At 43.7% G+C, this 26,313-nt stretch overlaps 1 protein-coding gene across 6 annotated transcripts in view; it reads left to right on the top strand.

Annotated features, from left to right (window-relative positions):
* Nucleotides 1–26,313, top strand: part of IL13RA1 (interleukin 13 receptor subunit alpha 1) — a 78,549-nt gene that overhangs the window by 23,276 nt on the left and 28,960 nt on the right. For all 6 annotated transcript variants that reach the window (XM_078065517.1, XM_078065519.1, XM_078065516.1 and 3 more), the window contains exons 5-10: nucleotides 2,208–2,395; nucleotides 4,488–4,639; nucleotides 9,793–9,840; nucleotides 10,125–10,257; nucleotides 13,039–13,135; nucleotides 14,898–14,982. In XM_078065517.1, coding sequence (XP_077921643.1) covers nucleotides 2,208–2,395; nucleotides 4,488–4,639; nucleotides 9,793–9,840; nucleotides 10,125–10,257; nucleotides 13,039–13,135; nucleotides 14,898–14,982 — 703 coding nt within the window. The remainder of the gene's footprint in view (nucleotides 1–2,207; nucleotides 2,396–4,487; nucleotides 4,640–9,792; nucleotides 9,841–10,124; nucleotides 10,258–13,038; nucleotides 13,136–14,897; nucleotides 14,983–26,313) is intronic.

Below are 26,313 nucleotides of genomic sequence, written 5' to 3'. Positions count from 1 at the left end.
GGAACATCTTTTCAGTTCTTTGCCATCTATATTTCTTCTTTGGTGAGGTGCCTGTTTTCTTATTGTTTTAAGAATTCTTTGTATATTTGGGGTAGCAGTCCTTTATCAGATGTGTCTTTTGCAAATATTTTCTCTGAGTCTGTGGCTTGTTTTCTTATCCTCTTACTACTGATTTTTGTAGGGCCGAAGTTTTTAATTTTAACGAAGTCCAGCTGACTGATTATTTCTTTTCTAGATCCTGTCTCCGGTCTTGTATCTAAAAAGTCGTCACCACGCTGCAGCTCATCTAGCTTTTTCCCTATGTCATCTCCTAAGAGTTTTATGGTTTTGCACTTTACATTTAGGTTTGTGATCCATTGTGAGTCTAGTTTTGTGAGTGGCGTAAGGACTGTGTCTAGATTCATTGTTTTGCATATGGACATCTGTCTAGTTGTTCCAGCACCATTTGTTGAAGAGACTGTCTTTGCCCCCTTGTCAAAGATCAGTTGACTGTATTTATGAGAGTATCTGATGTGCAAAAGAATCCCCTGGAGAATCGCTGTCAAAATGCTGATGCCTCGGCCCTGGGCAGAACCTGTAAGTAGGATTCCCGGGAGAGGGCTTGAGGAATCTGCACTTTATACAGCCAAAGATGACTCGGAGGTAATAAGTCAAGGGTTTGGGACTCGTCACTGTTAGGTCGTTCTTAAAATTGCCTTCCTTTTCTGTAGAACCTTTGCACAGCTCCCATTATGGCTGAGGTAGGGCTTGACTCTGGCTTCTGCCAGCTACTATAAGACAGTACCCTCTGACACCCTAGACAGAGAAGTGTCATGAGCACCTCCCGTGGGCCCGCACCGCACGGGGTGCTGATGCTCACTGGGGAAAGGTGTGTGTAGAGGTTCGGGATGGGAAATAAGGTGCCAGCATTGCTGCTTATTGAAGGCATTTAAAGCCACACCTGGAGTAAGACACGTAGAAAACCATTGTGTTCTGGAACATTGATCTGGCAGGGGTCAGAGGGCACTAATAATGAAGGTCAGAGAGGTCCTTCTGGAAAGGACATGAAGCCCGAAGTGATGAGGGCATGAAACAGGATGAGGGTTCCAGGAATGTCGCAGGAGAGAATCCAAGAAGCTTTGCAAAGGAAGAAGTAACAGAATTTGGTGACAGAATATGGGGAAAGGGGAGGGGGGAAAGGGTGATTTCAAAGGCCGTAATCAAGGAGTCCAGAGAAAACGTGCTCTGACTGATGGGAATGGGGAAGGTCAGAAGACAGGCAGTTTGGCAGGGAAGAGAGGGCATAAGGACGTTGACTTTGAGGCCAGAGTGGAGGACTCAAATGGAGCAGTTAGAAATCTGGGACTAGCTCCAAGGAATCCCCAGTGTAGAAATTATAGTCAAGGGACAGACATGATAAACGGGGAGAATGGATGAGGGAGTAAGCGGTAGAAAGGAATGTGCAGAGGGCAGAGGACCGAATGTGAATCCTCTGAAAAGGGGAAAGGGAGGAGAAGCCATGAAAACAAGGCAGGCAGGCAGAAGGGCCAGAGGAGAACCATGGAATTCAGCAGATGAGGCATTTTCAAGAAGCCTGAAACTTCTCATGCTGGCCTCATAACATCTCTCATACGGAAGATGAAAAGGAGTCAGAGCTCCTACAGTTTCCATAGCTATTGAAAGCACTAGTGTTGGGGTGCCTGGGTGGCTCATTCGGTGAAGCGTCTGCCTTCGGCTCAGGTCATGATCCCCAGGGTCCTGGGATCGAGCCCCCATCGGGCTCTCTGCTCAGCGGGGAGCCTGCTTCTCCCTCTCCCTCTGCCTGCCACTCCCCCTGCTTGTGTGCTCTCTGTCTCTTCCTCTGACAAATAAATAAAATCTTTAAAAAAAAAAGAAAGAAAGAAAATACAAGTGTTTGGGGCGCCTGGATGGGTGACTCTTGATCTCAGGGTCGTGAGTTTGAGCCCCACATTGGGTGTAGAGCTTACTTAAAAAAAAAGAAAAGAAGAAAGTACCAGTGTTCATCAAAAAGGAACATTCGTTTCTTCCTAGAGTATGAAATGGAGCCACATTATAAAATAGGGTTTTAAGAAAAGTTATCTTTCCATATTGCAAATGTTGCCTTTCATGGTCCTCTTCAGCCGTTTGAAAGAAAACAAACGTCTGCCTTTGTCTCCTAAACACCTTGTGAAAAATAATCCAGAAGGTTGTCTCATTATATCTTGCAGGCACAGCAGCCTGGGAAAAATTCTTCAATGTGAAGACATCTATAGGGAAGGTCAACACATTGGTTGTTCCTTTGCTCTGACTAATTTGAAGGATTCCAGTTTTGAACAACACAGCGTCCAAATAGTGGTCAAGGATAATGCAGGAAAAATTCGACCATCCTTCAATATAGTGCCTTTAACTTCTCATGGTAAGTTTTAGAAATCCTGTACAACAGTGTGGATTAAAGTGTTACATCTTTTGAACAGTCAATACAGAGAATAAAAAAGGGATGACTTTGGTTTTAAGATTTTCCCAGAAAAAAAAAAGGACTGTATTTATGTATACCTTTATTTGATTTTTTTTAAAGCAGCAGGCTTGGAAATTCTAATATTTCTTGAGTATATGTGCCACATGCTTTGCTCTTGTTTGCTTCTGAGTGTGCCAAGACTTCGAACACGCAGTCAGTTGTAGGACCGAGACTGGAACCAGGCTCTCTGACTCTTAAGATCTGTTCTCTTTTGCTGATGATGCTCGAGAGGATGATGCTACAGAATAAAATCAAATATGGTTCCTGAATAATCTTTCTCTTAGTTGAAAAAAGGCTTCGACTGGAGGAGGAGCGATCGGAAATGATTCAAACTAGCTAACGTGCAGGGTGGTGACCACTCAGAACAGCCAACGCAGCTGAATGTTGGCCTATTAGAAAGAGGCCTTGACTTGAAAACACAGTATCTGCTTGAGCTCCTAGGTCTTCACTTTGGACAAAGCATATAAACTCTCTTTAAGTGTTTCCTCATCTGTAAAACAGGGTCCGAAGTCCTTCTTGACCTCAGAGGATTGTCTGAAGTTTCAAATGATGTGAGGTATATAAGTATTTTGTAAATCTCTAAAGCAGACTACTACTATAAGCATCGTGTTTATTTATTTGTTGTAAGATTCCAACAGGGAGCGCAGATTCTGGTTAAGTGGTATACAGAAAATTTATAGGCACATAGCCATGAGTTGACAAAGGTTCCCAAGTCTGGGAGCAGAACACTATTTACCACCCCTTCAGAGAGTCACGCAGGTGAATTCTAATTGTGGACCGAAGGCCAGGGGAGTGAGGTCGTGGTAACTTGCCAAGGGGGATAATCTGAAGCAAAGCCCTTTGCTGTCCTCCCCCTTGCTTGGCGGATTGTCCTCGGTGAACCTTTTATTTTATTTTATTTTATTTTATTTATTCATTTTAAAGATTTTATTTATTTGACACACAGAGACACAGCAAGAGAGGGAACACCAGTGGGGAGTGGGAGAGGGAGAAGCAGGCTTCCCGCCCAGCAGGGAGCCTGACGACGTGGGGCTCGATCCCAGGACCCCGGGATCATGACCTGAGCTGAAGGCAGACGCCTAACGACTGAGCCACCCAGGCGTCCCCTCGGTGGACCTTTTAAAGCTCATTTTGCTCTTCTTCCTGGAGATTAGTGGCGACATAAAGGGAGATCCTTCTCAGCTGGAAGATGATATCTTCGAGTTGTGTTCTGCTCATCTTCCACTCTCTTCTGTCACTTAGTCTTAAGTGTAGTTGACTCCTGAAAAACTAAATTGACTAGGCTAATTTTTTTTTACTTTAATTGTGGTTATAATCACATAACATTAGATTTCCCATCGTAACCGTTTCTAAGCATACAGTTCAATAATGTTAAGTATATTTACATTGTTGTGCAACAGATCTCCAGAACTTTCTCATCTTTTAAAACTGAAACTCGATGCCCCCTAAACACTAATTTCCCCTCCCGTAGCCCTTGGTAACCAGCTTTCTCTTTTCTGTTTCTATGATTCTGACTATTTTAGATCCTTCATATGGGTGGAATCCTACAGTGTTTGTCCTTTTATGATGGGCTTATTTCACTTAGTCTAATGTCCTTGAGGTTTGTCCATGTTGCAGTATGTGACAGAGACTAGGCTAATGTTTTAATTGTGGTCTTTGATTGACGCAAGTGAGTGGCAGCTGAGGAAACCCCTGGTGCCCCTCATTATCCATTAGGTGGATGCACATCTGGACCCAAGTGCTTCTTTTCTTTATTCTCTGTGTCACAGCTGGATATCCTGATTATACCCCAGCCGTGTTCTAACCGGATCGATGCAGGTCAGAGTTCACGTCATCTGCCAGACACCCCAGAGATGTTCTTTGGATCCATTTTATGAGCAGTTTAAAATAAGCTTTCTACATTAATCGTGACCTTCATTATGTCTACCCATATATGAACCTCATCACAAATACTCTGGAGGCTAATTTGTGTTCTTCTGTTTCTGTCTTTCAGTGAAACCTGATCCCCCACATATTAAACGTCTCTTCTTTCAAAATGGTAACTTGTATGTGCAATGGAAGAATCCACAGAATTTTTACAGCAGATGTTTATCTTATCAAGTAGAAGTCAATAACAGCCAAACTGAGACGAATGATATTTTCTACGTAAGTTTTTCCTAGCTAGTTGATTTTATTTGGATATTTTTCTTTCACTTGAATTTCTTGTAGGGTAAGAAATGGAAACATCAGTGAAATGTAGCTCTTAGATTTGTCACCTGATGATGATGATGATGGTGATGATGAAATTTCTTGTCTGAAATAGGGCATGGTGGAAGGTTTGATGGTTTATGGTAGGAGCATTAGCTGTAAGATTCAAGCCATTCATCAATTCATTTGCTGAACAAATTTTTATTACATATCTGCCACGTGCCAGGCACTGTTTTATGTGCACATGACCCTGACGAAAAGGTCTGTTTTTCCCGTGAAGCCTACCTACTAGGAAGTACGTATGTAAATGAGCAAGCTAATTTCAGAGCATGAATGCTATGAAGAAAATCAGATGGGTCATGTAGTAGCATGATGGGAGGGCCTGTGGGAATATGAGGTTGGGTCATCATCCGAAGTGACGACATTTGAGATAAGACCAGAGTGACAAGCAGGGGCTAGCCATGTGAAGATCTGGGGGTGGAAGGGACAGCAAGTACAAAGACTCTGAGGCAAGAATGAGCTTGGCATGTGTGGGAGACAGAAAGGAGACTGGTGTGGCCAAAATAGAGTAGGGAAAGACATGTAAGCAGGAGGCCGGGGTCCGATCCGGTAGATACTTCGAGGCTCTGGTGGTGGCCATTCCATGGTCTTGGAGTTCGTGGCAACTAGAGTTGTCAAATGTGAGTAGCCCGTAGTTGTTGGATTCGGTACATTTACGCCGTTGGGAATCTAGTACAAAACATACTAATGAGAGGTCCTTGTGGGCCACTGGGCATAACAGGATGTGGTGTAACCTCAGAGCATCGGTCCCACTGTTCCGCTTTACGGTAGAGGTCACACACTCGGGCCTTCAACGCTTTTGTCTGAACTACAAACCAAGTGGGGTTTTGCTTAAATTCAAAAATTTTTGCCCAGATTTAAATACCGTGGTCCCCAAGGAGTATAGTTTCCATAAGGTGGCACCTCAAGACCACAGGGACTGTGCTGGTCACTGGCGTGCCAGCCACCCCGGGCCCCGGGGTGCATTGGAGTTGGAGAAGTTCGAGACCAAGGGTTTTATATTGGCTTTTAAAGGAGCCCCACATCTTGCAAGGGACAAATTCCTTGGTCCAGTTGTGTTAGCTTGCCGTGGGAGTTTCAAAATACTTAACTAAAACAAGCCAGCGTTGACAGGCTGTAACCCCAGAGGGAGTACCCAGGTCCACAGCTGACCAGAGCGTTTCTGGGCAATTGCAGGTGAATCTGTTTGCTGAAATAGAATAATCACTCTCCATGCCAGAAACCGGTGTCCCCATATGGTACTGCAAAGGGAAAAAGCAGAGGGCTTCCAAGTGGGGAGAAGGTGAGGCTTGGATTTACAACGAAGTCAGCTGTCAGAATGACTACTCCAGCCTTTACTGTTCTCTTCTGTCTGAAATCCTGAGACACATGCTGCTTGTATTACTCACTTGGCGCTGAATTACGTCCTGCTGGTTCCCCTGATCACATGGGTAGGCCTTGTGTCCCGACTAAAAATAAAAGCTCCCGTAGGGAGGAGTTAGGTGGTGTTTACTTTGTGCGGCTCCTGCTAATAGCGGCTGACGTGGATGGAGCGATTACTATGGAGTAGGCGTTTTCATAAGCACCTTATCTCAGCTGTCTCGTGTAGTCCTCACGGTAACCCTGAGGATCTGGGGCCTGTGCTTTTGTCCCCGTTTCACAGATGAGAAAAAGGCAATCTCAGAGGCTTACTCCTAAGGTAAGTGGTAGAATCAAGATTTCAGCAGGTCTGACTCTAAAGCTTGTGTCCCTAACCCCGGGGGCCACCTCAGTACTTCCTCTTAACTGTCCCGGCGGTCACTTGTTAGGTGTTTATGATGGGCTGCACAGATCCTCTTCCAGGCACTTCTACAGTAGCCTCTAACAGTCCCTGAAATGCTTCTATCTGAATCTGTATTTTATTGAGAAGCTAAGGCTCAGAGAGGTCAAGGCACTTGCTCAGGCCACACAGCTGGTAAGTTGGTCTGTATGTATTCAAAGGGTGGGCTTCGCGTATTGAACTTGGACCGAGAGCGTTTGGTCTAACACCATGTGCATAGTCCTCACTTAAGAAACTCTTGTTGAACTGAATTACCTTTTTTTTTTTTCCCCACAAACTTCCGCACTGAAGAGAATGTACATACTATGGAATTTATCCTCCTAAATCTGAACCGTAGTCTATTTGGAATTAACTCTGTTTATACATTTGAGTTGAATGTTCTTTCTCCTAGCAGATGTTCACCAGCTGCTTCCTCTCCTAAAATGTCATCAGCTTTTTGTGTGCTCACTGATTTTGAGCTCTGCTGGTTAGACCTTTTTTTTCCCCCTTTTTGCAAGATTTTTTAAGGAATTATTTTGCCTGGTGTTGTAGTTAAGAGGGGGAAGTAGGCTGGGACATGAACTGGTGCCATCACATGGGAGCTCTGGTCAGAAGTAGCTCATGACAGAATCACAAAGCAAGGAACGACCTTTGACCACCCCGCTTCTCCACAGATGATCAATCTACTCAGTCCTCTGTGCCCTTGTTTTCCTTTTCTCACAGAGTTATCTGAGCAGCCGATAAACTATGCAAGGGAATTTACGTTTGAACAAGAGCCCAGAACCTTCAATTTACACAGTGATGTGCCAGTTTTGGAACGTACATGTATCTGGGAGATGGCCCAGGGGAGGGAGACAGGAACCTGCAACCTGATCCCTCAAGTGGTAGTTGGTACTTGGGATTCCCCCTCAGGTCTCTGATTCCCAAGTGGCTTTTTCTCTGCCGTATATGAAGTATCGACAGGATGCTCTTTATCATTCAGTTGGCCTTTCAGTTCCTCACAGATGCGGCTAGGGACCATTTAGTAAATAACATTCAAGGTCAAAAATCAGAGCTGTGTGTTCTGGTCTTCATCTCATGTTTAAATGTCTCTTTGAAAGAAGTTGACTGTTCCAGCTTTATTGAGGTACGATTGACAAGTAAAACCATATATATTTGGGTTGTACAGTGTGATTATTTTCAAGGTGTACAACGTGATGACTTAATATACATATGTCTTCTGAGATGATTACCACAATCATGCTAATTAATACATCCATCGCATCACACAGTTACCTTTTTTTAAATGGTGAGAACACTGAAGATCTACTCTCTAAGCAGATTTCAAGTATACAATGTGGCATTATTAACTATAATCACCATGCTGTACATTAGGTCCCCAGAACTTACAACTAGAAGTTTATATACCCTTTTGCCCAACATCTCCCCATTTCCCCCGATCACCCAGCCCCTGGCAACCACCATTCTACTCTCTGCCTCTATGAGCTCATTTTAGATTCCACGTTTAATGGAGGTCATACAGTGTTGGTCTTTCTCTGACTTACTTCACTTAGCACAGTGCCCTCGAGTTTCATCCATGTTGTCATAAATGGTAGGATTTCCTTCTTTCCCATGGCTGGATGATATTCCATTATATATATACCACATCTTTATCTATTCATCTATCAGTGCACACTTGGCTTACTTCCATATCTTGGCTATTGTAAATAACGCTGCAGCAAACATAGGGGTGTGTATATCTTGTATCTTTTCTTTCTTTTTTCTTCTTTCTTTTTGTTAGACAGAGAGAGAGCACGTGAGCAGGGACAGGGGGCGGAGGGAGAGAGAGAGAATCCCAAGCAGGCTCCACACCCAGTGCAGAGCCCGACGCAGGGCTTGATCTCACAACCCTGAGATCATGACCAGAGCCGAAGTCAAGAGTTGGACACTTAGCCAACTAAGCCACCCAGGCACCCCAGCAGTGCATGTATCTTTTCAAATTAGTGTTTTCATTTTCTTTTTTTCCCAAAGATTGATTTATTTCTTTTAGAGAGCACGTGTGTGAGGGGAGAATGAGAGGGAGAGAATCTTAAGCAGACTTCCCACTGATGCGGGGCTCCATCCCACAACCGTTGAGATCATGACCTGAGCTGAAACCAAGAGTCAGAGGATTCACCAACTGAGCCACCCAGGCGCCCCAATTTTCTTCAGAGACCCAGTAGTAGAGTTACTGAATCATATGGTATTTTTTTTAATTGAAGTATAATTGACATATGGTGTTAGTTTCAGGTGTACAACATATTTTTTCAACAAAATTCTGTACATTTCTCAGTGCTCACCATAAGCGTCACCATCTGTCACCATACAATGTTATCACGATATTATTGACTATATTCCCTATGCTGGTAGTTCTATTTTTAACTTTTTGAGGAAGCTCCATACTGTTTTCCATAGTGGCTGCACCAATTCACATTCCCACCAACACTTCTAAGAGCAGAAATTGAGAGTGCTAGATGCTTCACATCCTCAACAATACTTGGTATTGTCTGGTAGGTGTGTGTATTGTTATTTTGTGGATTTAATTTGCATTTCCCTGATAACTAATGAAGTTGAGCACTTTTGCACATGTTCCTTATCGATTTGAATACCCTCTTGTGAAACGCCTGTTCAAATCTTTTGCCAGTTTTTCTGTTGGGTTGTCTGTCTTTTCCTTATTAATTGGTGGGATATAGGTATATATGTGTGTGTGTATTATATATAAATGTAAGTATATATTATATGATACGTATATATGCAAGTCCTTTGTCAGGAATTGCAAATAACTTCTCTCACTCTATACATGACTTTTTATTTCCTTAATAGGATATCTTTGATGAACAGAAGAAGTTTGCAATTTTAGTATAGGTGACTTTATAACAATTTTTCCTTTAGGGTTAATATTTTCTGGTTTTATTTAAAAAATCTGCTTCAAGGTCATGAAGATGTTCTACATTTTCTTCTAAAATCTTGCTGTATTTATGTATTTGTTTGTTCAGTTTAACTTTCACATTTAGATCTGCAGTCCATCTGGAAATGACTTCATAAATAGTGTGAGGTAGGGGTCAAGATTCTTTTTTTTCCTGTATGGATATGTAATTGACCCAGCACCACTTATTAAAAAAAAAAAAAACCAACCTTCCTTCACTGCACCTGGTCCTCTTTTGATGGGATAAAAGGGAACCTTGTTAGAAATGGTTAAATGATATAATGTAGTCTCTTAAATTTTTTGAATTTATTTGTTTTTTATATCTTCAAGGTTGAAGAGGCCAAATGTCAGAATTCAGAATTTGAGGGAAACCTGGAGGTCAGTAAATTCAACTTTAGCTATTTGGGCTTAAAGTCATAGAATAATTGGGGGTGGGGCAGGGCGACCATAGCCTAAATTTGAACTGCTTTGAGAAAAACAGACTCCTTTATTCTCTGGGTTATTGCCAATTTTTGTTTGAGGAGTTAAAGTCAGATAATTTGGACTGCAGTCCAAGTCTTAATCATATACAGAATTTGGCAGATAATTATATTTAGGATTCAGAAGCAGAGAAAGAGAATAAGCTGATAACATTCCTTGTGTGTTTTTATTTTATATCTAAGGGTACAATTTGTTTCATGGTCCCCGGTGTTCTTCCTGATACTTTGAACACAGTCAGAATAAGAGTCAGAACAAATAAATTATGCTATGAGGATGACAAACTCTGGAGTAATTGGAGTCAAGCGATGAGTATAGGTAAGAGAACAGGATTTCATTAAAATTTAAACGACTGATGCATGGAAACTAAGCTGAAGCAGAAAATAGATTGGGGTAAAGGATTGTTCTGTGTTATTGATGTCATCCAGAGAATATCTACAATTGAACTGTATTTTCTGTTTAATTACTGTCAGATCACCCAGGTTTAATTCACAATGTACAGCTCTTTGAAAATCCACAATCCAAAAGGTGTTATTCTCTCTTCCATCCTGTCTCCATCTTCTTAACAACCTGAACAAAAATATCAGAAGGCAGGCATGATTAAATCTGCAGATTGTGCAATGCTAGAGAGCTAGCCTGTGTGCTGGTGACAGAATCAAGAGTAGAACAGTGACCTTGATGTCATTTAATAGAGATCAAACTGTATCTAGGTTTGAAAACAACAGTTTCATTTATTAATGGAGTGGCTGAGCAAACTGTGTGTCAGGCCCAAGTATAAGATTGGAAAGACCTATGCTTTATGGATGTGTGTGTGTGTGTGTGTGTGTGTGTGTGTGTGTGTGTGTGTGTGGTGGGGTGGGGGAATAGGGTTTTATTGAACTGTAAGCTCAGAGTGACTCAGCATTGACTTAAATATCCCCCAAAGGCATATGCAGCCAAAGGCCACAGTGAGGGTGCAGCACCCAGAACAAGGGAGCACTACGGGGTGGGGACGCAGTGTCCCAACCACCTCACAAGTGTGCGGTATTCGATTCTGGGCACAACACTGTAGGAGGTTCAGTGGCAGACTGGAATCTATCCTCGAAAGGGGTATCAGGATGTGAAAGAATCTCAAAACTTCGGGAGGAGTGGTTGATGAAGCAAGCTCAGGGGTGAGGAGTCCTGATTGCGGAATTCTAATAGTTGGGCTGTTGTTAGGTAGAAGAGGGAATAGGTTATTTTATTTCGTGGCTCCACGGGGCAAAATAGGACCAACTGCAGAACCTTCTAATAGCTCTCTAACGGTCAGAGAAACAGATTGTTGAGGTAGGCAGTTCCCTATTAATTGAGGGACTGAACAAGCTATGGGCCAGGCATGGTTGTATTAGTTATGAATTGTTGCATAACAAAGCACCTCAACACTTGGTGGCTTAAAAGATACCTATTTACCATCTCACAGTTCCTGTGGGTCAGGAATCAGGGCCCAGCTTAGCTCAGTACCTCTGGCCCAAGTTCTCTCGTGGGGTTACAGTCAAGCTGTTGGCTGGGCCTGCAGCCTCATCTGAAGGCTTGACTAGGGCTGGAGAACCCACTTCCAGGCTCACTTTTGTGGTCGTTGGAAAGCCTCCATTCTTTGCTGGCTGTTGGATGGAGGCTGTGGCAGGTTGAATCATATCCCTCAAAAAGATAAGTTCAAGTCCCAACTCCTATACCTGTGAATGTGACTTCACTTGGAAATAGAGTTTTTGGAGATGTAATCAAGTTAGGATGAGGTCCCACTGTCTTAGAGTAGGCCCTAAATCCAATGACTAGTACCCTCGTAAGAAGAGAGGATGCACAGAAACACCGAGAGACACACAGACACACAGGGAAGAAGGCCCTGGGAGGATGGAGGCAGAGAATGGAGTGATGCAACTGCGGCCATCAGGAATGATGCAGGAACACCAGCGAGTCCTGGGGGCCACCAGAAGCTAAGAAGAAGCAAGGAGGGATCTTCTCTAGAGCCTTCAGAGGCAGCATGTCCCTGCGGATACCTTGATTTTGGACTTCTAGCCTCCAGAACTGTGAGAGAATACATGCCTGTTTTAAGCCAACTGGTGTGTGGTGGTTTGCCACAGCAGCCCTAGGGAGCTAATGCAGAGGCCTCCCTCGGTGTCTTGCCCCTGGGACCTCCCCACGGGGCTGCCTCATGAAGTGGCAGCTAGCTTGCTCAAGTAAGTGACCCAAGCAAGAGTGTGTGAGAGAACACCCATGTGGAAATCACAGTCTTTTATAACCTAATCTTGGAAATGACATCAGCGCTGCTATTCAGTTCTTTTACAAACGAGTCAGTCAGTCCAGCCCACCCTCAAGGGGAGATTATGTAAGGGTGTGACTATCAGGAGGCAGGGATCATCTGGGGTCACCTTAGAGGCTAACACAATGATGCTAGGCCCTGATGTTGCTTTCTAGATGGTCATGCCCTAGTGGAAAAGATGAGCATATAAGTAGACATGACATTCTGTGTGTGAGATATAGCAAGGCAGTTAATAAAAAGCTCTGGAACTTTTCGGACAGTGTCGGATTTGAGGCTTGATGGCATCACTTCCGAAACCCTTCTGGACGAGCCATTGAACCCCTCTGAGCCTTGTCCTTCTCATGTGTATAAATGGGAGATACTATTACGTATCTCTATTGCATAGATATAAACATGTACAAGCCCTTGGGATGGTATCACGTATATAGTAGATGCTCAGTTAAGAAGGAGTGGTAGTTAGGGTTAATTTACATGTTCTAATAGTGGTAAGTAACCAATAAGAAAAGGTAGTCACGGTTAATGAGATGACCTTTTTTAACAGGTCTAACATTGTGAATAGTGTCTGAAAACTAGTTAGGATATCCTGGTATCGGATAACCCTCAAGGTGTTTATTCCTCTGGGCGGCATTTTAGGCCCTAGAGCAGGACTGTGTCGTTCACGATTAAGGGAGCGGAAGATAAGATAATCGAAGAGTTTTGGAAAATAGGTTGGGGCGGAGTGCAGACATATCTGTGATCTCACTAGTTTGAGCCTACCGTTGCTTGGTGTTTTTTTCTCAGAGGGGTTGATTGCTCACGTTTTGTGTTTGCTTTCCATTTGCCAGGTGAGAACACCGACCCCACGTTCTACATAAGCATGTTGCTCGCCACTCCGGTCATTGTCGCGGGCACAATCATAGTCCTTCTGCTTTATCTCAAAAGGTGAGGCCGCGGCCCGGGTTGGCCTGGCAGTTTCTGCTAGCCTGCGGGCTGCAGTTACTACTCTCTATGAGGGTGTTGGGTGTTTGGCCCGGGTATCAGGAGCGCTTTGGCCATAAATGACCCGGCTAGTATTACTGCAGAGCAGGTTGCGGCTTAAAGCTGTGGGAGAGAGCACTTCAGCAAGTCCCGTCGGGTGGATGGTGCTCTGTGTGCGCCAGCGGAGAGCCACGGGAGCGGAGGCCGGAGCGGAGGCCGGAGCCAGCTCCCAGAGGCCGTGGCAAGGAACTGAGATGTTTCTTCCTAAGCATGACGGGGACACATTGGAGAGTTTTGAGCAGGGAAGGGCCACGACCTGATTGTACTGTCATAAAAGGTCACCGCAGTTGCTGAATGAAGAACTGGCTTGGGCAAGAATGGCAGCGGGTAGGCCAGTGAGGAGGCCTTGCTGTGGGGGGTGGCGGGGGAGAGGTGAGGGCAGCCTAACCTAGGAAGTTAGCAGCGGAGTTGGTAAGATGTGGTCAGAGGCGGGATGTATTTGGAAGGTCGAACTGAGGGTACGTGCTGAAAGCTGCTCATCCGCCCGTGGAGGTCTGAGGCGGGTACTGAGGGTTCAAGGAGCACTCAGGCTTTGGGCTTCAGCAACTTGAGTGAACGCGGGAGCCGTTTGCTGAGACGGAGAAGATTGCGAGGAGCCCTGGCTGTAGGGCGAAGGTGAGGACTTCAGGTCTGAACGGAAGTTCGAGATGCCTAGTAGATACCCAAGTAGAGATGTTAAATGGGTAGTTGTGTGATGAACCTGGAGTACAAGGGAGAGGTCTGGGCCGGAGATCGAATTTGGGGAGCCCTCGGCATGTAAACAGACCCGAAGCCCTAAGACTGGAAGAGATCACTCGCAGAGCGAGTGGGATGGAGGGCGAAGGACAGAGCCCTGGGCCACACCAACGTTTAGGGCCCAGGAGATGAGGTGGGGCCACCAAAGGGTACTCTAAGGTACAAAGATGGACAGGGGGAGAAGAAGAAAGAAAAATTAAAGAAGAATGTACCCTGTTCTCAGAAGATTATTTTTTCAAAATTATAAGCAGTAAGCCCCCATCAGGTCTATGCTGAGTAAAGCACCATTATTATTTAAATACTAGGGGAGGGTGCACACACACACACACACAGAGTCATAACCATGTGAGGTGATGGATGTGTTAATTCGCTTGATTGTAGTCATTATTTCATAATGTATACATATATCAAAGCGTCATGTTGTTCATCTCAAATGTAGATAATTTTTATTTGTTGAGTATATCTCAATAAAGCTGGAAAAAAAGTTTTAAAAATGATAGGGTATGAGCAGTCTGTTTCCCCTGATGGCCCCTTTGGTCTGCCCATACTGGGTGCTCTCAGGACATTGGTTTCTCAGCTTCTTGTGGAATTTCTTCACAGCCGCTTCATCATTCAAGATGACTTCGGTACCATGTCTTTAGTCCAAGTCTTCTTTTAATGTGGCTTTTTTTTTTAAAGATTTTTATTTATTTATTTGAGAGAGAGAGAGAGAGCACATGAGAGGGGGGAGGGTCAGAGGGAGAAGCAGACTCCCTGCTGAGCAGGGAGCCCGGTGCAGGACTCGATCCCGGGACTCCAGGATCATTACCTGAGCCGAAGGCAGTCGCTTAACCAACTGAGCCACCTAGGCGCCCTTAATGTGGCTTTTTTTAAGTGGGGCATTCCTATGGGCTGGAAGATTTGATCAAAAAATGTCTCTGTTTTCTTAAAGGCTCAAGATCATTATATTCCCTCCAATTCCTGATCCTGGCAAGATTTTTAAGGAAATGTTTGGAGACCAGAATGATGATACTCTGGTAAGTCCTGATTCCATGAAATTTGAAATTGTTTTTTGTTGGGAGGCTATGGGTTTTGTGAAGAGTTTGGTAAAATACACAAAACATAAAATTTGCCATTTTGACCATTTTTAAATGCACAGCTCAATGGCATTAGGTATATTTACAGTGTCGTGCAGCCATCGTCACGATTTCCAGAACTTTTTCATCATCCCAGATAGAAACTGTGCCCGTTTAACACTAAGTTCCCATTCCCCCCAGCCGCTGGTCACCTCTTTTCTACTTTCTGTCTCTGAATCTGCCTCTCCTGGGTACCTCGTGTAAGTGGAATCCCATAGTATTTGTCCTTTTTTGTATCTGGCTTCTTTCACTTAGCATAATATTTTCAAGGTTCATCCATGTGGTAGTGTGTGTCAGAACTGTATTTCAAAATGGGTTACTTTTTTTTAAGATTTTATTTATTTATTTGACAGAGTAAGCACCAGAGGGAGAGGGAGAAGCAGACTCCCCGCTGAGCAGGGAGCCTGATGCAGGGCTCGATTCCAGAACCCTGGGATCGTGACCTGAGCCAAAGACAGACGCTTAACTGACTAAGCCACCCAGGTGCCCCTAAAATTGGTTATTTTAAACTTCATTTTATCTAAAAGATTAAAGAAGAGGCAGTTTATCATGTTGTATCCCAGGGGCGCCCTGCTGGCCCAGTCAGTAGAACGTGTGACTCTTGATCTTAGCGTCATGAGTTCGAGCTCCACATTGGGCATGGAGCTTGCTTAAAATAAAAAATAATTAATTTAAAAAATGTGGTATCTCAGACTAAGCATATCATTTGAGAAGTCCTCAGAATGCTTTGCCCATGTCATCTCACGGGGCTTCATTCTGTCCCGGAAGCAGGGAATCTGTTTAATCCAAACATTCAAGGAGTGGAACCTCCCTGATGAAACCAGTCCATAGACAGAGCTTCTGACTCTTGGAGACATGGGGAAATAGAAAGATAGGGTAAACGGTTGAAATAGATTCTGTTCGTGCTGTTGCCTGGAAAGCTGGCCTCTGAGGCCAAGGCAAACCCACCCGAACTGTTACGGACAGTTTGCTGCAGACTCTCATGCTAGAATTGGTGGCTGGAAAACCCAAGACCTCAGGGGAACCAAAGAGTTTCAGGTTTCCCTGATAACTACATTCACCCAAATAAAATAATAAAGACACTAAATGGAATAAATATCAGTATTATTACATATATTTTAAATTAGTAATATCAGGCACAGGGCAGTTAATTTAGTGAAGTAGTACAGCGTAGCACATAATGGCCTGGGCTCTGGAGTCAGATTGTCTGGGTTCAAATCTCATTTACCATCTGTCTGCCCTTAGGTGACTTCCTTAACCTCTCTGTGCCTCAGTGTTCTCGTTTGTGAAGTGGCGGTAGTGATATAGCACCTGCCTCACGGTGGTGGTATGTGGGTTCGATTAACTTAATACCATAAAAACCACTTAGCACGCAGGCATTCATGAGTGCTCAGTGTCGGTGATTAGTCTGTCGATACTGTCCATTTATTGTTAGTCCCCAAGCAGTTCTTTTATTTTTCTTTTTAAAAAGTAAGCTCTACGCCCAACATGGGGCTTGAACTCATGACCCCGAGATGAAGAGTCACATGCTGTGCCAACCGAGCCAGCCCAGTGCCCCTCCCCAAACAATTCTTGTCATAACAAGTGATTTACAATAGCAACGATGATGTATAGTGGGGGAAGGAAGGCAGGGAGGCCGATGTGCTTTCAGGGGAGGATGCATCTGGATCACTTTCTCACCAAGTCATGGTCACACTGCCAGACCCCGGGTGAATAGGGCATTACCAGGCAGGTGGGTCCCAAAGTCAGGTGCCTGATGAGGAGATGGTACACTGTCACCAAGAGGGAATATGGCAACCGGTGGCTCTTCACCTTTAGTTGAGTCACAACCAACTGGAACGCTTGCAAGAATAGAGCATCCGGGGCCCCGCCCCCAGAAAGTGTGACTGCGCAGGTCTGCGAAGGGCCCCAGGAATCTGCGTATTTAACAGGAGCCCACAGAGGATTCCTATTCTGGTGAGATGCTTTACAGAGCCCACTTTGAAAAACACTGTTGTGGCTATTTTCCTTAGGATGACCCCATCTCTTTCTTCATCTCCCCAGCTAGTGTGCTAGCTGCCGGGGGCTGGAGATGGTGCAGGTCCTCGGACACCTCTAACCGGTCCTTGAAAGTCCGCTGTGTGCATACGGCATATCAGGTGCTGGGCTTCTGTTCCTTAGCGTGTCCTCATAAAAAACAAGTTAGGCTTTCAAAGCATTTAATGTCACAGCAATATACTCACGATACAAGAGTAAGAAACATCATCCCTACAGAGTACACTGCGATCCTAATTTGGATAAAAACGCATGAACATACACATAGAACAATGAGTGGAAGGAAAGGAATCAAAATGATCATCTCGGGGCAGAAGGGCCGTGCAGATAATTGATGTTATTCTCTGCCTTTGTGAAATTTCCAGATTGCCTCTAATGAGCAGGTATTACTTTCATAATAAAAAGGAACCCTGTACAAGTCATTAAGGGAAAAGAGAATATTTTGGTCATCCCGGTTTGAGAGATAACAGGGACTTGAACTTAGGTCGCAGCAGAGGAGATTGACGCAAGAGACATTATTAAAGGCAACTCATTACAACGTGGGGACTCTGTGGGCGATGAAAGGTACAGAAAGTAAAAATAATCTCAAGGTTTCGAGCCTGAGTGATAGAGTGAACGACGGTAACATTGACAGCAAAATCAGATCAATTATCTTTCTCAGAGATGGGAAAATTGCTTTTTTTCAGTTTGCTGTCTAGAGGATAATATGTTGTCCCGATGAGTCAGAGAATTCTATAATTTAGTGAGGCAGATACACTGACAAGATGGACCACTAAAAGCATAAGATGTTTTTGTTTGTGGTGGTTGCAGACCATTAAATAAAATCAGGGTTTAAAACTGAAAGTATAATAAAAATGCCAGACAGGGGAAAGGATAATAGAACAAATTTTCATGTTTTCTTTTTAAGCAAATGAATAATCTTTTCTCTACATGGCAGCCGTGGAACTGCATATGCAGCAGAAAGACAAACCTTTTACTTCTAGAATTACCGAATTATACAATGAACATAGCCCTACAGGTCATCCAGTGAGGTGGACGTTTCACGTGTTGAATTATTTATCTTTAACCGTAAATTGTTAAGACGCTAAGATGCTAGTCCTACCCCCTCATTTTTAGAGACAGGGACGGTGGGGGCCCTAGAGACGTTTCTCAGGGACTGTCACCAAGAGAGGTCATGGCAGAACCTGAACCAGAAGCCATGGGAGCCCAGAGTTACCATCTCCTAATCCCGAGAAATAATCCCTGCCCTTTCTTAATACTCTTCTTCCCCACTACACCATCCATAGTGGTTCTTTAGGAAAAAAAAAAAAGAAAACAAAACCAAAAAAAAAACCTCATTTAGGTGTGGCCACGAAGGAGTGAAATTCTCTGTATAGTTTTCCTTAAGGTTCCTAGTGTTTTGACAGTGTTTTGTTCATCACTATAGTAACATTGTGGCCCACAGCATTTCTTCCTGTGGCTTTGCTGCTTGCCTTTCCTTTGTGACTAACTGGGCTGCGGGCCACGTCTGGGGGGCGCGGGCTGTGCAGAGGGGATTGCTTCTCCGCATCTGCATTTCTGTTTCATCCTTAAAAAATTATCTATTCTTCCCCGCTTCTTGGAAACCAACTATGCTGTCAGCACCGTGCCAGTTTCGCATTCCTGATTGGAAAGCGGCTTTCTAACTGGGAGTCGACTTCCAGATACTGCTGAGTTGTTTCTAACTTTTTTTTCTTTTCTCACTTCAGCATGTATCTTTAAAAACTAGGAACGCAAGAAAAATTAGGAACACTTGCCTACATAAGCAAAATAGCATGGCTGTCCTTTTAAAAAGGATTCATAATCCTTAATATCATCTAATATTCAGCCCCTGTTGCAATTTTTCCAGCTGTCCCCCAGTTGTGGGGAGCCAGGTCGGATCCAGTCATGGCACCGTTAGGGACGCGAAGAGGGAGCGCTGTGTGTAGGGCGATAACGGGGTGTCCCCTCCTGCCCCTTGATGCTTATTTCCCCCCTCGCTGGCTGAAGATGGTCTGCGCAGCGCTGGGTTAGCACCCTGTCAGTGAGCGTCCTGTTGGCGCTTTAGCTCAGCTCCGTAGCTAATGCTTTCTGTGCTCGTTGGTCTCCTTGAGTGAATCAATAATTTCAGCAGGCGTTCAAAGTGACGATTTTTCTCATCTGTCATCTAATCTACATTTATAAGCTGCCCCTTTTCTCTAAAGCACTGCTTTGAGTCATTAACTCAGCTCTTTGGTTGTTCTGAAATTCTGTTTCTGCTAGGAAGGCAAGTACATGTTTAATTCTTTCCCTTTACTTCTCAATTTTTAAAGACATTTTTAAAGGGTTGGAGCCATAGCCACCTTAAATGGTACCACCTTCGTCCCCTTCACACCACATTCAGCCAGTTCTTTTTTTTTTTTTAATTTAAGTAAACTCCACCCCCAACATGGGCTTGAACTCACAACCCCGAGATCCAGAATCTCACGTGCTACCGACTGAGCCAGCCAGCCGCCCCTCAACTGGTTCTTTTTTTTTTTTTAAGATTTTATTTATTTATTTGAGAGAGAGAATGAGATAGAGAGAGAGAGCATGAGGGTCAGAGGGAGAAGCAGACTCCCTGCTGAGCAGGGAGCCCGATGCGGGACTCGATCCCGAGACTCCAGGATCATGACCTGAGCTGAAGGCAGTCGCTTAACCAATTGAGCCACCCAGGCGCCCCTCAACTGGTTCTTTTTTAAGCTGCAATGATTTTTAAGGCAGTGGTGATCCCCAATTCATATTGTTCAACTTCCTATTGTGGATGTTGATCTGAAGAAAACCGGGGCATGTAATCCGTTGACTTGTATTCCTACAAGAGGCCACTGTTTCGCACAGGGCTTAGAGGCACAAAACTCACTTCGCTTCTAGGGAAAATTCACTGTGGGAACCAACCAAACCTTGAAAGTATTCTTAACTGGACATTTAGTGTTCCATGAAACCACGAAATTTATTTATTTCTTTAAAATATAAAAGCCTACGTAGCCTGCTGCTTTTCTAGGGTTGGATGACTCATGACTAAAAGCCAGTTGTGTTAGCCTCCCAAACACTGATTTTTTCTTTTTTCCGTCTATGTTGTTTTTCATCTTTGGCCATTATTCTGTTGTTGATTACCTTGTTTTAAAAAATTGGCAGTGTGAGAATCAAATTACAGATGGGTAATTTTGTGGATTTTTTTTTTCTGCAAGTAATTTTAAAAAGACTGGCATATCATTCATGAAATTGAATAATAGGTCAGAGCATTTGTTCCCTATTCTTACACGGACTTATTCATAAAAGCAGTCCTCAGGAAAAGGCCACAATGCTGATGATGAGTGAAAATGAGAGTAATCTGAGTTTTAGAAATGAAAAAAAGGCAATTGAAAAAATTAATGTCCTCTTGGAAGCCATTTCTGCTGCAGTGTTCACCCCATTAAAATAGATTGTTTTTTTTCCCCCCGTCCAACCCAGCTAACCATTAGATCTAACAACTAGAAACCAATGAAGGTGTGTAATCTTCAGCATGCATTTTTAAAAATAAAAATATATTTTTTAAAAGCAACATGTATTTATTATAGAGAGATGAGAAATACAGATCACCAAAAGAGAAAAATAACATCACTCTTCATCCTATCACCCTGACATAACCATCTCTAATGTTATGTGAACAACAGAGAGAAATGGAACTTTTAATCGTAAATGGAGTAACAGATGACAGCAATAATAATAGTTTGTACTTACGGAATTTTTGCTATGTGTCAGACACTTTTCTGCGCACCTCCTTCATCAGTGTGTCCCCATCTTGCAGTCGACCTCATCTCCAGCACACAGTTGAAGAAGGTGAGGTACCAGAGGGAGAGTAGGTGTAGCTTGCTCCAGGTTCCAGTGCGAGGACACAACAGAGCTAGGGTCCAAACTTAACGGACAAGAGTCCGACGTGGGGTCTGAACCCAGGCATCCTGATTCTCCAGTCTAGACTCTGAGGCAGTCAGTCATAGGATATGTTTTAATACAGTGCTCATATTTAATTTTATTTGAATTTAACGGATGAGAAACAGGTGGAACTGAAGGAATTTCTGAACTTCTGACAAATTATAAAATAAGTTGTTTTTTTTTTTTTTAAAGATTTTATTTATTTTTCAACAGAGAGAGAGAGACAGCGAGAGAGGGAACACAAGCAGGGGGAGTGGGAGAGGGAGAAGCAGGCTTCCCGCTGAGCAGGGAGCCCGATGTGGGGCTCGATCCCAGGACCCTGGGATCATGACCTGAGCCGAAGGCAGACGCTTAACGACTGAGCCACCCAGGCGCCCTAAAATAAGTTTTGATGATTATTGAAAAGAGCCGTTTTTCTCTATGTTCTCCCTGTTCTCTCCCCTTTTTGAAGTTGCCCGGTGTCTGCATGGTCCGCACGGGTAACTGTGCTATACCACGGTGTCTCCCTTGGAGCCCTCGTGTGGTCTTCCGTCTGGGTGGCCGTATATACGTGATGCTCACTCCCGGTCTTCATGTTCATGTCTCTCCAGTCACTTCGGTTGTTCGAAGCTCTAAACGTTTTCTCAGGGAGGATTCATGGGACCAGCATTTCCTGAATTATTTACACATGGATGGAGTCTGCTGCATTAATAATTGAAAGTCATTTTAGCTAGATATAAAATCCACGGCTCACGTGTTCTTGCCTTGGTTATCTTAAATGTGGCATCCATTTTCTTCTGGCATAAAACGTTGTCAAAGTCTGCTGACAATGGAATTTTCTGTATTGAAATACTTGGTCTTGGAGCGCCTGGCTGGCTCAGTCAGTGGAGTGTGTGACTCTTGATCTCGGGGTCATGAATTTGGGCCCCACATTGAGCATAGAGCTTACTTTAAAAACAAACCAACAAACCCTTGTTCTCTTCTGTCTGATTGTCAAAAGCTTTATTTCTTCCAAGTCCAGTAATTTTACCAGAATACGTCTTGGTGTTGTTGGTCATCCAGGCTTGATTTCTGAGGTAGGTGGTGTACCCTTTCAGTATGCAGTCTCAGATGTTTGTTTTTAATTTCAGTAAAAATGTCTTCACTTACAGACTTCACTTACTCTGTTCCCTTGTTTTCTTTGCCTGTCTTCTGTATTTGTCACATCCTCTTGAATAATTTTTATCCACCTTCATTTTTTTTAAGTTTTGATGATTATTGAAAAGAGCTGTTTTAATTAATTTTTTTAGAGAGTGTGTGTGTGTGCGTGCGAGCGGGAGTAGGGGCAGAGGGAGAGAGAGGGAGAGGGAGAGAATCTCAGGCAGACTCCCTGCTGAGCGTGGAGCCCAACTCAGGGCTGGATCCCAGGACCCTAAGATCATGACCTGAGCCAAAGTCAAGAGTTGGCCGCTTAACCCACTGAGCCACCCCGTCTCTGTCTGGGTCAGTGTGGCGTCTTTGTGCCCAGTTGCTCCTCAGAGTGGGACTTGGCCCTGGAAGGGAGCTTTGGATGGTTTTGAGAGTTCTTGGGGCCCAGGCAGCTCCCAGGCCCTACCACGGACTCCTTGCACTCAGTCACTATTTGAAAGGGCAAACCCCTGCCGGTCTTAGTTGTTGTTCATAAATTAGCTTGCTGAGGTTTGAGTTATTTTAGAGTTCTCAGATCTATCAGATGTCTGGCTGGTTACCTCTCCATACCGCTCCATAACTGATTCCACTGTGCTCGTGTAGCTGTCTTGAATTTGTCCCACCCATTCGTATTTCAGGGTTCACAGGGGACTCATCTTGATCCGGTTCTGTCGTAGATTGTGTCTGTGGATTTGGCTGTTGCTTCCGTCCTTACCCTAGTTACCTTTTCTACTTGTGTTTTCTATGGTGGCATTTGGGGACATTTAAAAACTATGCTGCTGGGCACCTGGGTGGCTCAGTCATTGGGTGTCTGCCTTCGGCTCCGGTCATGGTGCCAGGATCCCGGGATCAAGTCCCACATCGAGCTTCCTGCTCAGCGGAAACCCTGCTTCTCCCTCTCCCACTCCCCCTGCTTGTGTTCCCTCTCTCGCTGTGTCTCTATCTGTCAAATAAATAAATAAAATCTTTAAAAAAAACCCCAAAACAACTATGCTGCCGGGGCGCCTGGGGGGGCTCAGTCGGTGAAGCGTCTGCCTTCGGCTCAGGTCATGATCCCGGGGTCCTGGGATCGAGCCCCGCGTCGGGCTCCCTGAGTCTGCTTCTCCCTCACCCTCTGCCTGCCATTCCCCCGCCTTGTGCTTGCTCTCTCTCTCTCTCTCTCTGTCAAATAAATAAAATCTTTAAAAACAAAAACAAAACTATGCTGCCAACCACTACCTTCCTCCCAGGATTTCTCTGTAAACTACGGACCACGGGCCAAATCTTGTCTCCTGCTTGCTTGTCTACAGCCTGCAAGCTAAGAATGGTTTTTATACGTTTAAATAGTTGAAAAGATCTAAGGAAGAATATTTTGTCCTAGCACATGAAAATTATCTGAAATTCAAATGTCAGCGCATCCGTTAGTTTTGTTGGAAGACAGCCGCACCTGCTTATTTACATGTTCTCTGTGGCTGTTTTCATGCTGTAACAGCAGAGTGAGTTTTGGGGACAGAGACTCAAAGCTGAAAATATCTATTATCTGGCCATTGACAGAAAAAGTTTGCCAACCCTGGTCCTATAATATACTTTTTAATGGCTAAATAGTATTCCATTGTGTGAATGTATCATAATGTACTTAATGAAGTCCCTATTATTGGGCATTTAGATCAATTCTAAATTTCATCATTATAGGCATCATTGCATAGCTTATATTAGCGTATATATTTTATTATTTTGGGGAGGGATATATTGTTACAGGTAAGATTGCTGGATCAGAGGAGATTATGCTTTTTAAACTCTTTGATTAATATTGACAAATTGTCATCCAGAAAGGATATACAGGCTAAATATCTATTAAGGATACTGATTCAATAAATTATGGTGCCTTCATGCAATGAAATACTGTGCAGAGGGTAAAGAAAATGAGGTAGCTTAATTTTACTGATATATAAAAATCTGTAATATATACTGTTAAACACCCTGGTTACACACGTAGAGTATGATTCCTTCATATTAAGGAAAGGGGGGCAATTAGAATACATACTTTTTTAACTTTTTCACGAGAAGCATAGATTACAAGTAGGTTGTACCAGCTTACACGCCTAGCCGTAGTATGTCTGAACGGTGGTTTTGCCGTGCTTTTGTCAGCGTGAGAGTGTCTTTTTTTTTTTTTTTAATTCTTGCCAATAGACAAGAAAAGGGCATCTTGTTTTCATTTTATATATCAACTTTTGTATTGTTTTGTATGTTTATGGGCTTGAATTCTTTTGTGAAATTCTTGTCCATTGTCCATTTCTTTTTCCTTGCCATTTTCATGTTTTGGAAACTTGGTAGTTCGTAAAGCTCTTTAAAAAAAAAAAAAGATTTTATTTATTTGGGAGATAGAAAGAGCAGAGCAAGAGAGAGAGAGTATGAGCAGGGGCGAGGGGGGAGGGACAGATGAAGGAGAAGCAGGTTCCCTGATGAGCAGGGAGCCCAACCCGGGGGGCTCGATCCCAGGACCCCAGGATCATGACCAGATGCTTCACCGACTGAGCCACCCAGGTAGGTGCCCCTGTAAAGCTCTTTTTATCTATCAGCCATTAATCCTTTGGCTTGTTGTCCGTTTGCCTCTGTGTGGTATTTAGGGTGATTAATGGTGTTTTTCTTTTTCTTATGCATTCAAATCTTCCTGTATTTTTTGTGTGCAGGAAGCCTTTTTCCGTCTCAGATTGATGTGCTCGTTGCCCAGTATATTTTTCTAGTTCTTATTTGATTTTGTTTTTTACATTTAGGTCTTTCGTCCATAGGGAATTTATCCGTGTGGGCTGTCAAGTAGGGTTTAACTTTATTTTTCAAATGTTTAGCCAGTTGTCTTAGTGCCATTTATTGAATAAGCCATTATTTCAAGGTTATGTAATTTTTTTCAGACTGTTTCTTATTAGATCCTGTGCATTTCACATTTTCAAAAGCCAGGTTTGTTGATTTGATTTATGTAAAATACAATTTCTCCTTTTTAAGCACACAGTTATTCTGTACGGTCGCGGTTGTAGCAAATGTGTGCAGTTTTGTCGCCACCGCTCATGCCGGTCAAGATCTAGAACATTTTCATTGTCCTCCAAAAGGGTCCCTCATGCCCCTTTGTAGTCAGTCCCCTCACCCCTGACCTTGTACTCTTGCCACCGCTGATCTGTTTTCTATCCCTAAATTTTTGCCTTTTCCAGAATGTCTTACGAACGGAATCCTCAAACACATAGATTTTGGGGTCTGGCTTATTTCACTTAGCACAGTACATTTAAGAGACTTCTGTGTTGTTGCGTGTATCGGTGGTTCATTCCTTTTCGCTGTCAAACAGCATGCCGTGATATGGCTATACCACAATTTATTTAACTGTTCACTTGTTCAAGGACAGTGGGCTTGTTTCCAGTTTGGGGCTTTTTCGAAGAAAGCTACTATAAACATTCACGTACTGGTCTTTGTGTAGACATAGGTTTCCATTTCTCTTGGGTAAATACCTAGGGATGGGACTCCTGGGTCATGAAGTAGGTGTATTATGTTTCATTTTATAAGGAACCATCCGACTGTTTTCCATGGAGGCTGTGCTATTTTACATTTCCACCAACACTATAGGAGAGACCCAGTTACTCTGCATTTTTGTCGGCACTTAGGAATGTCAGTATTTTTTATTTTAGCCATTCTACTAGGAATATGAGGGTTCAATCACTTATTTAGAATAATTGGGATATTTTCAGCAGTGTCTCTCAACTCATCCCTGCCTGTGCTTTCTAAGACCGGGCGCTCCCAACTTGCTTAGTCCATCTCTCATTGGACAGCCCGAGGCAGCGGAAGAGTCACTGTTGCTCTTGTTTCTGTTTTTCTGCTTTCCCTTTCCTTTCCTACTAGGCTTCTCAAACCAGAAAACGTCAGCGCAGAGAAGGAGCTTAGAAATAATCTAGTGCAGGGGTGGCAAACTTCTCCTGTAAAGAGCCAGAGAGGAAACATTCTTGACTCACCCGGCCGTTTGGTCTTAGGGCAACTCACCTCTGCTGTGGTAACGTGAAAGCAGCCGCAGATGGCACAGAAGCCAAGAGGCGGGCCTGGGGCCCGATAAAACTTTATTTACAAAAACAGGCAGCCTGCTGGATCCAGCCCTTCCACCACAGTTTG

The sequence above is a fragment of the Halichoerus grypus genome, chromosome X, assembly GCF_964656455.1.
Source record: "Halichoerus grypus chromosome X, mHalGry1.hap1.1, whole genome shotgun sequence".
In the NCBI taxonomy this organism is placed as follows: Eukaryota; Metazoa; Chordata; class Mammalia; order Carnivora; family Phocidae; genus Halichoerus; species Halichoerus grypus.
The sequence above is the reverse complement of the archived record's forward strand: the minus strand, read 5'-3'. Positions and strand labels throughout refer to the sequence as shown.